The sequence below is a fragment of the Barbus barbus genome (genome assembly GCF_936440315.1).
Source record: "Barbus barbus genome assembly, chromosome: 42".
Lineage (NCBI taxonomy): Eukaryota > Metazoa > Chordata > Actinopteri > Cypriniformes > Cyprinidae > Barbus > Barbus barbus.
Genome location: NC_136720.1, coordinates 9,153,863 through 9,168,485, shown reverse-complemented (window position 1 = coordinate 9,168,485; position 14,623 = coordinate 9,153,863). Strand labels below are relative to the sequence as shown.

The following is a 14,623-nucleotide window of genomic DNA, read 5'->3' as shown; positions in this document are numbered from 1 at the left end:
TTCACTAGTGTCTTCGGATGGGTGGGACGCAATAACCGCCCGTGCACCAGGACCACTGAAGTACACTCGACCCACTCCAGAGAGCAGCCAGTGCGGGATATAGGCGATCAGATCCTAAGATGCTACTCATAGTCCTCGTCTTGTATTTGTGTCCGGCTTTTCAGTGCCAAACTGAGGATACTGAATCGTCAGTGGATGTGGACTTTGAAGAATACACGATTTCTGACATGGATCCAAACGCTGTAGGATTTTTCGTGCATTTCAAATATGAAAATGTCAGCATGAGTAGTCATAGGATCTCACCAGTCTTGTGTTTGTCTTTAGGCTCGTCTCAGAATCCCGCGGCAGGTGAAAACGCTTCTGACTAAGGTAACGGGGTTTTAAGTTTTAGTGACTAAAAGAGTCAAGATGACACTTTTGTTTCAATTTTGCTGAAAAGTCAAGTCACATTTATATAGCGCTTTATACAATACAGACCGTTTCAAAGCAGCTTCACATTAATAAACAGAGGGAAAAAAAACAGAATTAATGATGCAAATTGCATCAAATATGAGACGCATCCAAATTCTGCTGTAAGCTTTAAAAAGACAGTTGTGTCATTATTCAGCTCAAGACAGTTCAGTTCATTTCAATGTGTAAAGTTCATTAATTATGAAAGAAGTTCAATTCAGCTAAGCAGCTCTACTGAAGATGACAATAGGGTCATTATTCAGCTCGAAGTCAATTCAGTGTTGAAAAGCCTGAGCTGTTCAATTAAAGGTTAGATTGTGAAAACTTACCCCATATAGTGTGACAACAAGCCCCATCGTTTTTTGGACCAGAGTTTACTACAGTTTAACTATATCGACAACAATTGATATTTTGGAGGAAACTGCATTTTTGTGAGGACTTGACCCAACAATTATTTGGTAATCAGCCCAGATCTTTAGGCAAACCACTTGGCTTCATCACACGTGTTTTTATAACAACTATTCTAAATATGCATGTATATTTTAATTATGGTCATAACTTGCTTCCGTCTGCCAGGAAACTAAACCTCACATTCAGGAGCTGTCGGTCCAGACCACCATCATTTCCCGCTATGCCTTCACTGCGGTGTCATGTAGCATGCTCAACAGACACTCGGCTGCTACCCAGGGGGTCTTTCAGTTCCACATCCCCACCGCTGCATTCATCACCAACTTTACCATGCAAGTATACAAATCATAGGCAAATACCATAAATAGTTTTTTATTTTGAGTAATAGAAATGTCTCCTAAAAGTAAATTTGGGGATAAAATCTTCTGATAATGACACAAGATAAGGTCAATAATATACTATGTTTTGCACTTTCAATTGGGCTGTGGATGGGTAAGTTGGTCAAAGACTCCAGTACTGTGTTTATATCTTGAGAGAGGTTATTGAAGGGCCTGAGAGAGTTTAGATTCTCATTAGCCACAAGAAATATTTGTGGCAACATGTTGTTGTTTCCATGGCATTAATAAAAATTCTCATTTCATGCTGTTGGTATGGTGGCAAAGGATTGCGGGTGGACGAGTATTTCCCAGCCAGGTGAAGGCCAAGGAGAAGAAGATGAAGAAGGAAGGTGGAGAAAACAATGGCAAGAAGAACAAGAACACACCAGAGCAGAGGTGAAGATAGCTAGATATAATTATTTCCACAGTTTATTTAACCTGCTCAGCAAGATTCTCTTCAAACTGTGGTTCTGCCATGACTTCAGTTGTACCGAAAGAAAAAAGTAACCACAGAAGAAGACCATATATTTATACTCACTTTAGCACCCCTAGTGGCAAGCCTGAGTATTCATGCTTTCATTGCGTTATTAACTGTTGTAAAGTTTTGAGCCTTTTATTGTTTCAATTCTTACATGTGTATTTGATTTGCTTGTGTGTAAACGAGAAATATGGACGATAACGAGAAATCTGAGATATATTTTCTCCCAAAGATCGGCTTTGTTGAAATGTGGTTTGGCAAACCTTGTGACTGATCATTTGGCAAGAAGTTCAGATTTCCATAGTAATGTTTTCCTCTCTCCTTGTCAGTGAGGGTGAGATGGAGGTGTTTCGAATGGAAGTCACCATTCCTGGACGCAACCGCGCTGTGTTCCTCCTGACCTACGAAGAGCTGCTGCAGAGACGATTGGGCCGTTACGAGCATGTGACTAGTGTTCGGCCAATGCAATTGGTCAGCAGACTCAGCGTGGGCGTTACTATAGTGGAGCACTCTCGCATCACTTACCTTGAAGTCTTGCCCCTACGAAATGGCAAAACTCCATCTTCCAATGGCAATGGGAAAGCAGATGGTAACCAGCTGTATCCAATTTGATTCTTGAGTGTATATTTAGATGTGCTGGCCTGTCACTGGTATGGTTTCAAATATTTGACAATATTGCAACATTTAGCCTCAAAAACTGCAAGATAGATGGCACCGGTTCCAGTTACTTTTCTTCCACTTTTGCCTGTTTTTAAAAGAGTAAAACCTATTACTAAAACTACAACAACATGAAAATACCTTTTCAGACAGGTTAGTTAAAGTTGTCAAACGTAAATTGGTACATGATCATTTGTTTACATCCAGGTAAAGTAGGACCACCAGTTTCCACAGTAGTTAAGCAAAATGAAACCTTCTGCAAGATCAGCTTCACTCCCAACATTGTCCAGCAGGCCAAGATTGCGACCAACGGCATGCTGGGAGAATTTGTGGTGTGCTATGATGTAGAGAGAGAAAATGGCATCGGCGATATACAGGTACACATATACCCACACACTCGATATAATTTATTGTAAATTATTATTAACATACATGCCTTCTCATAGACATTGTGTTATTTATTATCTTTATCTTTGAAATGTAAGTTATTTGGCCTTTTTTCTTACTTTCAATTTCATTATGCTTTTTATTCGCTCCCAAAAATTTAAGTCCATTCAGAAAGTGAAGTCAGTGAAAGACCTCAGACTCCACCAGCACACTGAGCTCATTGGTTTCTTGTGTACACACACTTTACAAAGATTAAATGGCTGTAAATGTATCTGCTTTCTTTCAGGTTCTAGATGGACATTTTGTACACTATTTTGCCCCCAAAGACCTGCCTGTCGTGCCAAAGAATGTTGTATTTGTGATTGATAGCAGCGCTTCCATGGTTGGAACCAAAATCAGACAGGTAAATCCTCTGTCATCAACACAGATTGAAGCAATTCTCCACACTTAGATGAATGGCACTAAAATTAATATTCAGCATTTCTGTCTTCAGAGTTGCAGTGTGTTGTTCTCTGAAGGAGAGAATGATATTGTGATCCGTTTTTCGCAGCTGGTTCTTGTGATCTCATAGCTGGACACGCACATGCATACACCCATCTCATAGCAGAATGACAGAGTTCAATAATTCTCTTTTAATATCTCTCATGCAGACCAAAGAAGCTCTGTTCACGATCCTACGCGAGCTGCGGCCCAATGATCACTTCAATTTTGTCACTTTTTCCAATCGCATCCGTGTTTGGCAGCCGGGCAAACTTGTGCCTGTCACACCCAACAATATACGTGATGCCAAGAAGTTCATCTACATGATCTCAACCACTGGAGGTAGAAAATCTTACACACTCCTAAACACACCCTGTTACACATTTAAACCATCATTTAAAGCAACAGTTCATCCAAAAAACTCAATGTGTTTTACTGAAATAAATATTTACTGAAATAAATATGAAATAAAATAAATTAGCAAAATAAGAAATGCTGGCAACTAGCTGAAATGAATACCATTTGGAGTAATAAAATCGCTAAAACTAAACCATAAATAAAAATAAAGCTAAATAATATAAAAATAAGCTTTATAAAATAAAGCTAATAAAAATGACAAAAGCACATTACTAAAACTTAAACTATAATTAAAACAGAAAATACAACAAAAAAGCTCATTCAAAATATTAAGTACTATAGTTGTATTCAATACAAAATTATAGATAGATAGATAGATAGATAGATAGATCATGTAATATATATATATATGTAAAATATGTAATTTAGTATTAATCTTTACATGGAATTCTGTAAAAAATATTTTTGAAGAATTTGTACAAAGAAGCCATGCATAAAGCTCAAAAGTAAAATATTTTCATCATAGAAGAGATGCATTAAAGTCATTGTACAGCTTATGTGAATTGCATTCTTAAAAATATTCATGAATAAAATAAAAGGACATAAAAAAAGAAATAACATCAACTGTGCAGAAGTTAAATTGACTAGTTTTATAGTATTTCATTGATTGTTTTTTGTCCTTTTTTGGAGCTTGACTAACATAGTTACTATGAACTTTTGGTATACTTTATACTTATAATTTTTAAAAAATTTTGTTGAACTCATTTCCTCTTTCATTTAAAATCTTCTCAGGCACAGACATCAATGGTGGTATTCAGACTGGCTCGGCCTTACTCCGTGACTACCTCTCCAGCAAAGAAGAGTCCCATCACAACAGTGTGTCACTCATAATCTTCCTGACCGATGGGCGGCCCACCGTTGGTGTGGTTCAGAGCCCGGTCATCATTGGCAACACCAAAGCAGCAGTGCAGGAGAAGTTCTGCCTCTTCACGATTGGGATGGGTGATGACGTGGACTACAGGCTCTTGGAGAGGATGTCCCTGGAGAACTGCGGAACCATGAGGAGAATCCCAGAGGATGCAGATGCCAGTTTCATGCTCAAAGGGTGAGTCTATGAACCAGTTAAAGTGTAACTTCAGGCAAAAATAAATATTTTGTCATCATATACTAACCCTCATGTTGTTCAAATCCCATAAGACACTAAAGGAGAAGTTTAGCAGAATGTCCCAGGTGTTATTTTCAACATCATGAAGCTTAAAAACTGACAAAAGTACTTCAGAGTATAAGTAAAAAATAAAATATTATTAAAGTGTTATCATGGATTTCAGTCAGATAACAGGGCGAGTAAAATTCAGCACTGGCGAGTATATGAAACTGTTTTACTCACCAGTTGGCCAGTACACTGTAAAAAAAAAAAAAGTTGAGCCAACTTAAAATTTTAAGGCAACCAGCTTCAGCATATTTTTGAATTTTCTCAACTTCTTATTTTCAGTTTATACAACAAAAAGTTGAGAAATTCCCTAAAAAATAAATTGAGAAAACTAAAAAATATGCTGAAGCTGGTTGCCTTAAACTTTTAAGTTGGCTCAACTCACTGGCCATTAGCAGGTGGTTAGTTTTGGGCCCTGTAGATAATCCAAAATTAAATTAAATTAGATTAAATTTAGCTGCAAATCTGAAAAGCCTAGGCCAATCTTTTATTAGCTAAGCACAAGACAACACAATAGTGCACAAAACAAAGAAAACAAACAGGTTGGCTATTTTGTAAGCACACTAGAAACTATCTAGCAACACCCTAGCAACCTCTCAGAACACCCTAACAACCATATAGAAATGCACTAAAACACTCATAACATCAACTGCATAGCAACACCCTGGCTGGCAACTATTAATAATATGAGGCAAGTATGTTAGCATATGTGGTGTTTGGTGACAAAAAAAACCCTTAAAGCCAAGGTTAAAGGTCAAAGGTTGCCATTGGAAGACAAATCTTTACACAAGGCTTAACAGTTGGGCCCCACTCTAAAAGTTCAACAAGTTTAAGGTAAAGAATACATAACTCATTAACCCACAATCTGAAGCAACAGTGTTACATTGTGACCTTATTATTCCTTTTCTCCTCTCTTTCCTGTCAATCTTTCACCTACTATTTCTGTATAGCTTCTATGATGAGATTGGCACTCCGCTGTTATCTGACATCCGGGTGGAATACTCTGAGGATGCTGTGGAATACATCACCCAGAACCTTTTCACAAACTACTTCAACGGCTCTGAGCTCATTGTAGCCGGAAAACTGACCAATCGCAGCTCAGACTCGCTGCACGTTCAAGTTACCGCCAGTAACAGCGAGCGAAGCATCGTGCTGGAGAAAGACATGTCAATACACGAGCGAGAGCAGGAAACAGAACGGCGGCTATCAGAAGCAGAGGCAGGTCCGAACGCAAACGGTTACGTTGAACGACTGTGGGGATATCTGAGTGTTAAAGATGGGCTAAAAGGACGACTGCGCAGCCAGACGAGCGCAGAGCGGGGAAATTACACGCAACACGCTACAAATCTTTCGTTAACGTATAATTTCCTCACGCCACTCACCCAAATGATAGTGGAGAAGCCACAAGTGCTGGCCAGTGGAACTTTAGCACAGACACAGAAAGAGGCAGAGGCCACCGAGGCTCCGCCCCCTGCTGAGTCATCCAATCAGCTGTCGGAAGACAACAACAGTCAAACACCCCAGAGCCTGCACAGAAATCAACCACCCAAGCCGATTTCTGCAGTCTCCAAGGCAACAAGTGTGTTTATTTAAATTGGACAGAAAGTTAAACATTTGTTTTAGATCAGATATAGGATCATTATGATTGTCATTACACAATCGGCCTTGAAAATATTAAGGCGACTCAAACAATCCATGACGATTTCACTGTTTTCCATTTATCTCCAGGTGGCGTCAGCAAACCAGCCAAAAAGTCTGTCACCTTATCCAAAACATCCGGTATTTCTCAATTTTTCTACATCTGCTTTGCATTTCAGTGCGAATGTGAGTGAGTGTAGTTGAAAGTGGCAGTAGTGTCTGTTCACATTGACTGGGCGGCTTGTAATTTGTTCTGTTCAGGTAAAGGGGCCTCATCAGAGCTGATTGCTACTGACAGTTTTGTATGGGCTCTAATTCACATGCATGTCTCTGGGGGTTGATGGGAAAAAAGGCAAGATTTTAACCAACCCCTTAAGTATTACACTTCAGAGCATCAGTGCATAACTCATTGCTTACTCTTAGTGCTATGGATATGTATTAAGCCTTAAATTGTGCATCCTTATTAATTTAATTTACAATTTCACAGTACTTTATTGGCATGATTGTTACACACACAATACTGCAAAAAGCATCAATACAAACAATACAAGCAGTGACCAAAAACAGAAAAAAAGATAGTGATATTGATAATTAAATGTTAAAGAAAGAAAGTGAGAAATAAAAGAAGTAGAAGGTGCCACAAATAACAAAACAAAATGTTCAACAAATAAACAGCTACATAGCAACACAAAATAATGCCAAAGCATCAATAAAAAACAGTGAAGAAAAGCAAAAAAAGAAAATATAGCGATATTGATAAATAAAGGTAAAAGAAAAAAGTTAAAATATAAAAGAAGTAAAAAGTGCCACTAATGCTAACAAAACAAGATGCAAAACAAACAAACATTTGCATAAAAACACACACGCTATTGCCAAAGTATCAATACAAACAATACAAGCAGTGACTAAAAACAAAAAAGAAAATATAGTGATATTGACAAATAAAAGTAAAAGAAAAAAGTGAACGTAAAAGTAAAAGGTGCAAGTAATGCTAACAAGATGTAAAACAAATCAAAATAAAACTAAACTAAAAAACAAAACGAAACAAGAAGGTAGGCTTTTTGAAAGTAAACAACCACACTAGAAACACGATAGCAACCTCATAAAAATACGCTAAAACTCTCAGAACACTGCATAGCAACACCCTGGCAACCATTAATATTATGGAGCAAGTATGTTAGTGTGTTTGGCGTTTTGCCATATGAACATGAGGGGTTAAACATAGTTTACAGTGTTCTTTTAGAAAATAATCTTTTTCAAGTTTTGAACGGGGGAAATCTGTTAGATGCATGTATCAGATGAATAAAACTTGGCCTACATTCGAATTGAATCTGAAAACTTTGAAAAGCTACTTTTTTGTTAGAATGATTTGTGATCTCATATAAAATGTTGCATAAGCAGAACCACACATCAGACTTGCTAAATGCTCACAGGGGTTGTTCAGCTTGCATAATTTAATTTACTTGCATGCAACAAAGTCAAGTATTTAACCACAACTTTTAGAAAGAAAAAAGTACAATATATTCACACAATGTTCTACAAATGGTCCATTTTCAAGTCAAAATGGACTAAATTATATTTTCTGTCTTATTCATTATCTTCCTATCTGTCTTTAGCTGATGGGGACCCTCATTTTGTGGTGGAGGTTCCTCACAGTAAACTGACAATGTGTTTCAACATTAATGGGGAGCCAGGACACATTCTCAGACTGGTGACTGACCATAAACACTCAGGTAGCCAACTGAAATACACTTTTTAGGACATATTTACACAGGATTGACACTTTTTGAAGTTGTTCTAAACATGTCAGAATGTCTTTATCATGCTGAACACAAAAGAAGATATTTAGAGGAATGTTGGTAATCAAACTGTTGACGGTAGCCATTGACTTCCATAGTATTTTTTTTCTCCACACTATGGAAGTCAATGGCTACAGGAAACTGTTTGGTTACCAACATTCTTCAAAATGTTTCTTTGGTGTTCAACAGCTGAAACACATTTATACAGGTTTGGAACAACTTCAGGGTATGCAAATTATGATAGAATTTACTTTACATTTAATATTCATAATAGTTTTACTGGTATTTAATATTTATTGTTATTATTATTTAAAATTGTGTAAACTGTCATTTCATATTATAGTTTTACTTTATATTTATAAATATATTTTATTAATATTTAACATTGATATAAAATGGAGCATTTATTAATATGTATGTATTTGTTCCCGTTAGGCGTGACTGTGAATGGAGCACTGATTGGAGCTCCCGCTCCGGCTGGTAGTCATAAAGAACAGAGGACATATTTCAGCACCATATCTATAGTAGCCGATAAACCACACCGCTCTTACATTGAAGTGACCCCACAAAAGGTCATACTGGACGACCGGGACCGGATGATCCTTCCATCCAGCTCCAGCATGTCCATCAAAACCGCAAACCTGGCTGTGGTCATTATTGCTAACACAAACCTGACAGTGACCATCCAAGGAACTATCCAGTTTGTCATCTTATTCCACCATTACAAAAACCCAGCGCCCTATCAGCGGGATCACTTGGGGTTTTATATCGCTAACAGCAAAGGATTGAGCAAGAATACGCATGGATTGCTAGGTAAGCAGTAAGCATGCATACACAAGTTTTAAAATCTAGTTGTAATGTTGCTGGAACTTGAGAAAACAAACAGAGGTGATCTACATGCAGGGAGTTTAATTAAAGGTAGAGTATAGGCGATTTCGGAAAGGCTGGCAATAGCAAGCTAGTTTTGAAAGCAAGATCCCACCCTCGCTGCAAATCACTCTGCAAAGCCACGCCTGCTCCAAAACATATGAATGCACACAGGCAGACCAGAGGCTAACCAGCGATGCAATGAGAGATGGCATTGGTGGAGGTTTAATACAACGCTGTCAAGTCTCATTAACTAGTGAGTAAACATTACAATATTACAATAATAGTGCCTTTCATTCATGCTGGAATGCGCTGTTGACATATCATGTCTGTGCAAACAGGGTGCACGGAGGTATGCAAATACATACGTTGACAGGCAGGTAGGTCAGCCTATCGTAGCCCTCGGACCGAGGGATATGATTGGATGAACATTTTATGGCCCTATGCCTTCCACTAGGGGTGTAATGATACATGTATTCGGTACTCGTTTGGTACGAGGATTTCTGTTCGGTATGCATTACAAACTGAATGAGTCGTTGGACATTTGGAAAATAAAACAGCTTAAAGTGTATGAAATATAATGTTCTCAACGTCACTGCGCTCAACAAGGCAACCCAAAAAACATAAGTGACACCAAAGTGAGTACACCCCTAAGTGAAAATGTCCAAATTGGGCCCAAAGTGTCAATACTTTGTGTGGCCACCATTATTTTCCAGCACTGCCTTAACCCTCTTGGGCATGGAGTTCACCAGAGCTTCAGAGGTTGCCACTGGAGTCCTCTTCTACTCCTCCATGATGACATCACGGAGCTGGTGGATGTTAGAGACCTTGAGCTCCTCCACCTTCCGTTTGAGGATGCCCCACAGATGCTCAATAGGGTTTAGGTCTGGAGACATACTTGGCCAGTCAATCACCTTTACCCTCAGCTTCTTTATCAAGGCAGTGGTCGTCTTGGAGGTGTGTTTGGGGGTGATATCATATTGGAATACTGCCCTGCAGCCCAGTCTCTGTTTCAGTATGTCACAGAACATCTTGGGATTTTGTCCCACTCCGCTTTGCAGATCCTCTCCCAGTCATTAAGGTTTCGAGGCTGATGTTTGGCAACTCAAACCTTCAGCTCCCTCCACAGATTTTCTATGGGATTAAGGTCTGGAGACTGGCTGACCACTCCAGGACCTTAATGTGCTTCTTCTTGAGCCACTCCTTTGTTGCCTTGACCGTTAGTTTTGGGTCATTGTCATGCTGGGAGACCCATCCACGACCCATTTTCAATGCCCTGGCTCTGATGGTACATGGCCCCGTCCGTCATCCCTTTGATGCGGTACAGTTGTACTGTCCCCTTAGCAGAAAAACACCCCCAAAGAAGGGGCGTGCACAGGGTGGTGGCTTTGCCCTCATCGGCTGAGTTGCCCCTCTCACCAATCCCCCCCATCACCCCTCAAAACGGTCTGTTACCGTTCCGCTAAAGATCCGCTGATTCCGCTAATCCGCTCCGTGTTTTCTCGCCCGCTCCGCAGCATCACTCACGATCTGTGTGCCGCTCTGTGGAGTGGAGTTGCATTAACAGGTAGATGCATTACAATCCACATTACACTCAGTGGATGATTCGCTGAATTAGTAATTTGGTAGTTCGTTTTTGTATTTCTGTCGGTAATGATTTCTTTTTACAAACAGTCATATTTATTTTCATAAAGTTAACTTTAACAACATAAAACCAACAAAATTAAGTTTAAATTTCATTTAAAAAGCTGCCATTTTGGGAAAAATAATTGTTACTGTAGCTTACCAGTTCAGGCTAATATTTAGCTAAATGATTTGCATGGTTGTATATGCTGCTAAATCACAAATAAATATATTTAAAAAATCATAAATCATAAATATTTTTGGACTTGGATAAATTTGCTTTGATGTAAAAACCATTGCATCTGTAATGCTAACATTTTACTTTGACAAGCCAAAAACAGTTTTTAAAGTAAATGGGTGCCTTCCAATCCCCCCATTTGTTTTTCCTTTTCACAGTCTAGCATAAATGATGGGTGGTTCCAAAATACATGGTCACATGACAGTAAAAGTGTACAGTTGCCAAGATACGGGGGTGGCTCAACTTACCCCACTCTCCCCTATGGAAGCATTGAAGATGAGGCAGAAGCAAGCTCAGAGAGTGGAGAGCCCACTCTTATCAAAACATCTACAATAAAGTCTGAAATTATTACAGAGTGTGCTGTCTTCTCTTTTAATTGTATATTTGCAACAACTGGATAATTTGTATTAACAACCACCCACATCCCTTTAGTGCCCCTTTTTTTCTTTGGGCCACTGCCCCTCAAAATGTCTGTGCTCGGCCCTGCCCCATAGCATAATGTTTCCACCTCCATGTTTGACGGTGGGGATGGTGTTCTTGGGGTCATAGGCAGCATTCCTCCTCCTCCAAACACGGCGAGTTGAGTTGGTGCCAAAGAGCTAGATTTTGGTCTCATCTGACCACAACACTTCCACCCAGTTCTCCTCTGAATCATTGGCAAACTTCAGACGGGCCTGTACATGTGCTTTCTTGAGCAGGGGGACCTTGCAGGCGCTGCAGGATTTCAGTCCTTCATGGCGTAGTGTGTTACCAATTGTTTAATTGGTGACTATGGTCCCAGCTGTCTTAAGATCATTGACAAGATCCTCCCGTGTAGTTCTGGGCTGATTCCTAACCGTTCTCATGATCATTGAAACTCCACGAGGTGAGATCTTGCATTGAGCCCCAGTCCGAGGGCGATTGACAGTTATTTTGTGTTTCTTCCATTTGCGAATAATCACACCAACTGTTGTCACCTTCTCACCAAGCTGATTGGCGATGGTCCTGTAGCCCATTCCAGCCTTGTGGAGGTCTACAATCTTGTCCCTGACATCCTTGGACAGCTCTTTGGTCTTGGCCATGGTGGAGAGTTTGGAATCTGTTTGATTGATTGCTTCTGTGGACAGGTTGACTTTTATGCAGGTAACAAACTGAGATTAGGAGCACTCCCTTTAAGAGAGTGCTCCTAATCTCAGCTCCTTACCTGTGTAAAAGACACATGGGAGCCAGAAACCTTGCTGATTGATAGGGGATCAAATACTTATTTGACTCATTAAAATGCAAATCAATTTATAACTTTTTTGAAATGCATTTTTCTGGATTTTTTGTTGTTGTTATTCTGTCTCTCACTGTTCAAATATACCTGCCATTAAAATTATAGACGGATAATTTTTTTGTTAGTGGGCAAATGTACAAAATAAGCAGGGGATCAAATAATTTTTTCCCCCACTGTATAAATAAATATATATATACCACCCATTGGCCCGACAACGAAATCCATCAGCATGGGTGAAAGTGCTTGCACGCCATTTATTTGCGCTTCTACAAAGTTAATAATTAGAATTTACTTAATAACCTGACTTATTAGGATTGAGCTCCATGATTCCAACAATTGGAGATTGTAATTATTTAAATTTGACTATATTACAGATTAACGGCTGATCATAAACTTAGTTGTGGCCTGATTTAGATGTTTGATTGTTCTGGACATCCCACACTTTCAGTTATTCATTCATCAGGGACCTGATTGACTCTCGCATTGAGTCTCGCATCACACAACAATATGCAGAGGCTCACACACACTGTTTCATGTTACAGAATAGATAGGAAAACATTATCACCAGAGACCTAGAGAGACACACATCTCAATAGCAGAACAGAAATCTTCAACGATTTCAATCTTACTCATAGTTTAAGTGACTGATGTGAATTTGAGACCATTTAACCAATTGACATTTAAAATGATAACAAACAAGAAAGGGAAAAAGATACATGATATGGGGTATATTGACATTCTTAGTGAACTTTCAACGATTTGAGCCTGGTGGAGGGGGAGAGGGAAAGCAGAGAGGGGGACTCATAAATAAGCAAGGAGAGACTTTTGGGCAAGGTTGTGTCCTTTGCTCTTTCTTGAGATCTTCTCTCCAGATTAGTGAGTTTTATTGTTTTATTGCAGAGTGATTTATTTTGTGTTCTGTCTTAGCAGGAAAACCATCCTTTACACTGAGATTTCTTTACAGAATCATGGGGAATGTTCTGACATTACTTACACTTTTTTTAAGAATTCTCCAGGAATTCTACTGTTAAAAAAAAGCATGCTGACTGCTTTAACAGAAGCATAAACCATTGATTAACAACATCGAAGCTCACAGTAGGTCTATGGGTTAATCATTTCACTCAGGGAGAAAGTGAATGGTATTTTTAGTTACAAAACCTGGCTGTCTTTAATGTGTAAAGTTTGATGTTAGCATTTTGCTAAGCTAACATTTTAATGCTCTTGCCGTAAAAACAAACAAACACAGTACACCAAATTTTAAATAAAAAGTCCACTGTAATGAGGTTCAACTTTTTTGCTGATACTTTTCAGTACTGAATGAAAAAGTTTATTTATTTATAGGCCACATTTCTCTCACTTTGTCGTCCATCTTGGATGGACTTTCTCCAAACATGCACACAAAACCTAAATGTAGGCAGTAGGCTTTGGAACAGATCTACAAATGCAAACTGCAATTTCTACATATTAACTGAGAGATATATTATTGTACTTACAGGCCAGTTCCTGTATGAAGACATTGGATTGGTGCAGCTTCCTGGAAAAATCAGCATGGCTGGAGAAAACAGCACACAGGAAACACTAGAGAAAAATATCACTCTAACAAGTTACCCTGCCCTAAAGGTGAAGGATCGCACTGTCATTGTAATAAAGAAAAGCAGGCGAATCTACTCTGGAAAGCAGACTGTTGACTGCTGGTTTGCCAAAAATAATGCGGCTAAACTGATTGATGGACAATACAGTGATTACGTTGTGTCACATCTGTTTGACACAGGAGACTGGGCTAATGGAACCAACACACACTGAGACAAACACACTAAAAAGCTGTTCCACACACACACACACACACGTACACACACACACACACACACACACACACACACTATAATTCTACTGAACTGATGGGTCATGACCCAGATATATTCACACAAACACTTTAAAAACCATCACAAAAACCCATAAGCCGTATTATATTCAGTAATTTCTGAACGTGTTACTTTACTGTTTTTATTGTAGTCATCTAATATATATTATTTATTTGTAGTCACAAATATATATTATATATTTTTAATTAATATAAAAGGACTGTTTTTGGAAAACATTTTATACTAATAAATCTTTCTGGCAAATAACACAAAAGTAAAGGATAAAGAAGTATAAATCTTTGTAGAGAAAATTATTTTTATGAAATTAGACAAAACTACCATGACCTCTGAGATTAAGTGATGGAATATGCTTCTAATTTTAATTGTAAAACCAAACAATTTTATTGTTGAATGCTCAGTAAAGTACTACACTACCCATAATCCACCAATCAGAGAGATAGATAGATAGATAGATAGATAGATAGATAGATAGATAGATAGATAGATAACATGATACCATTAAAGATGTCAATAATT

General features: G+C 38.6%; 1 protein-coding gene across 1 annotated transcript; it reads left to right on the top strand.

The window, feature by feature from the left end:
- Positions 1–119: 119 nt before the first annotated feature.
- Positions 120–14,027, top strand: LOC306861301 (inter-alpha-trypsin inhibitor heavy chain H5-like; the record flags this gene model as incomplete). Its single annotated transcript, XM_079403501.1, has 14 exons — positions 120–242; positions 325–369; positions 1,027–1,194; positions 1,525–1,631; positions 2,043–2,302; positions 2,578–2,747; positions 3,044–3,160; positions 3,408–3,579; positions 4,387–4,699; positions 5,755–6,383; positions 6,533–6,583; positions 8,059–8,175; positions 8,677–9,054; positions 13,720–14,027. The coding sequence occupies 14 exons, from the start codon at positions 120–122 to the stop codon at positions 14,025–14,027; spliced, it is 2,958 nt and encodes a 985-aa protein (XP_079259627.1).
- Positions 14,028–14,623: the final 596 nt, after the last annotated feature.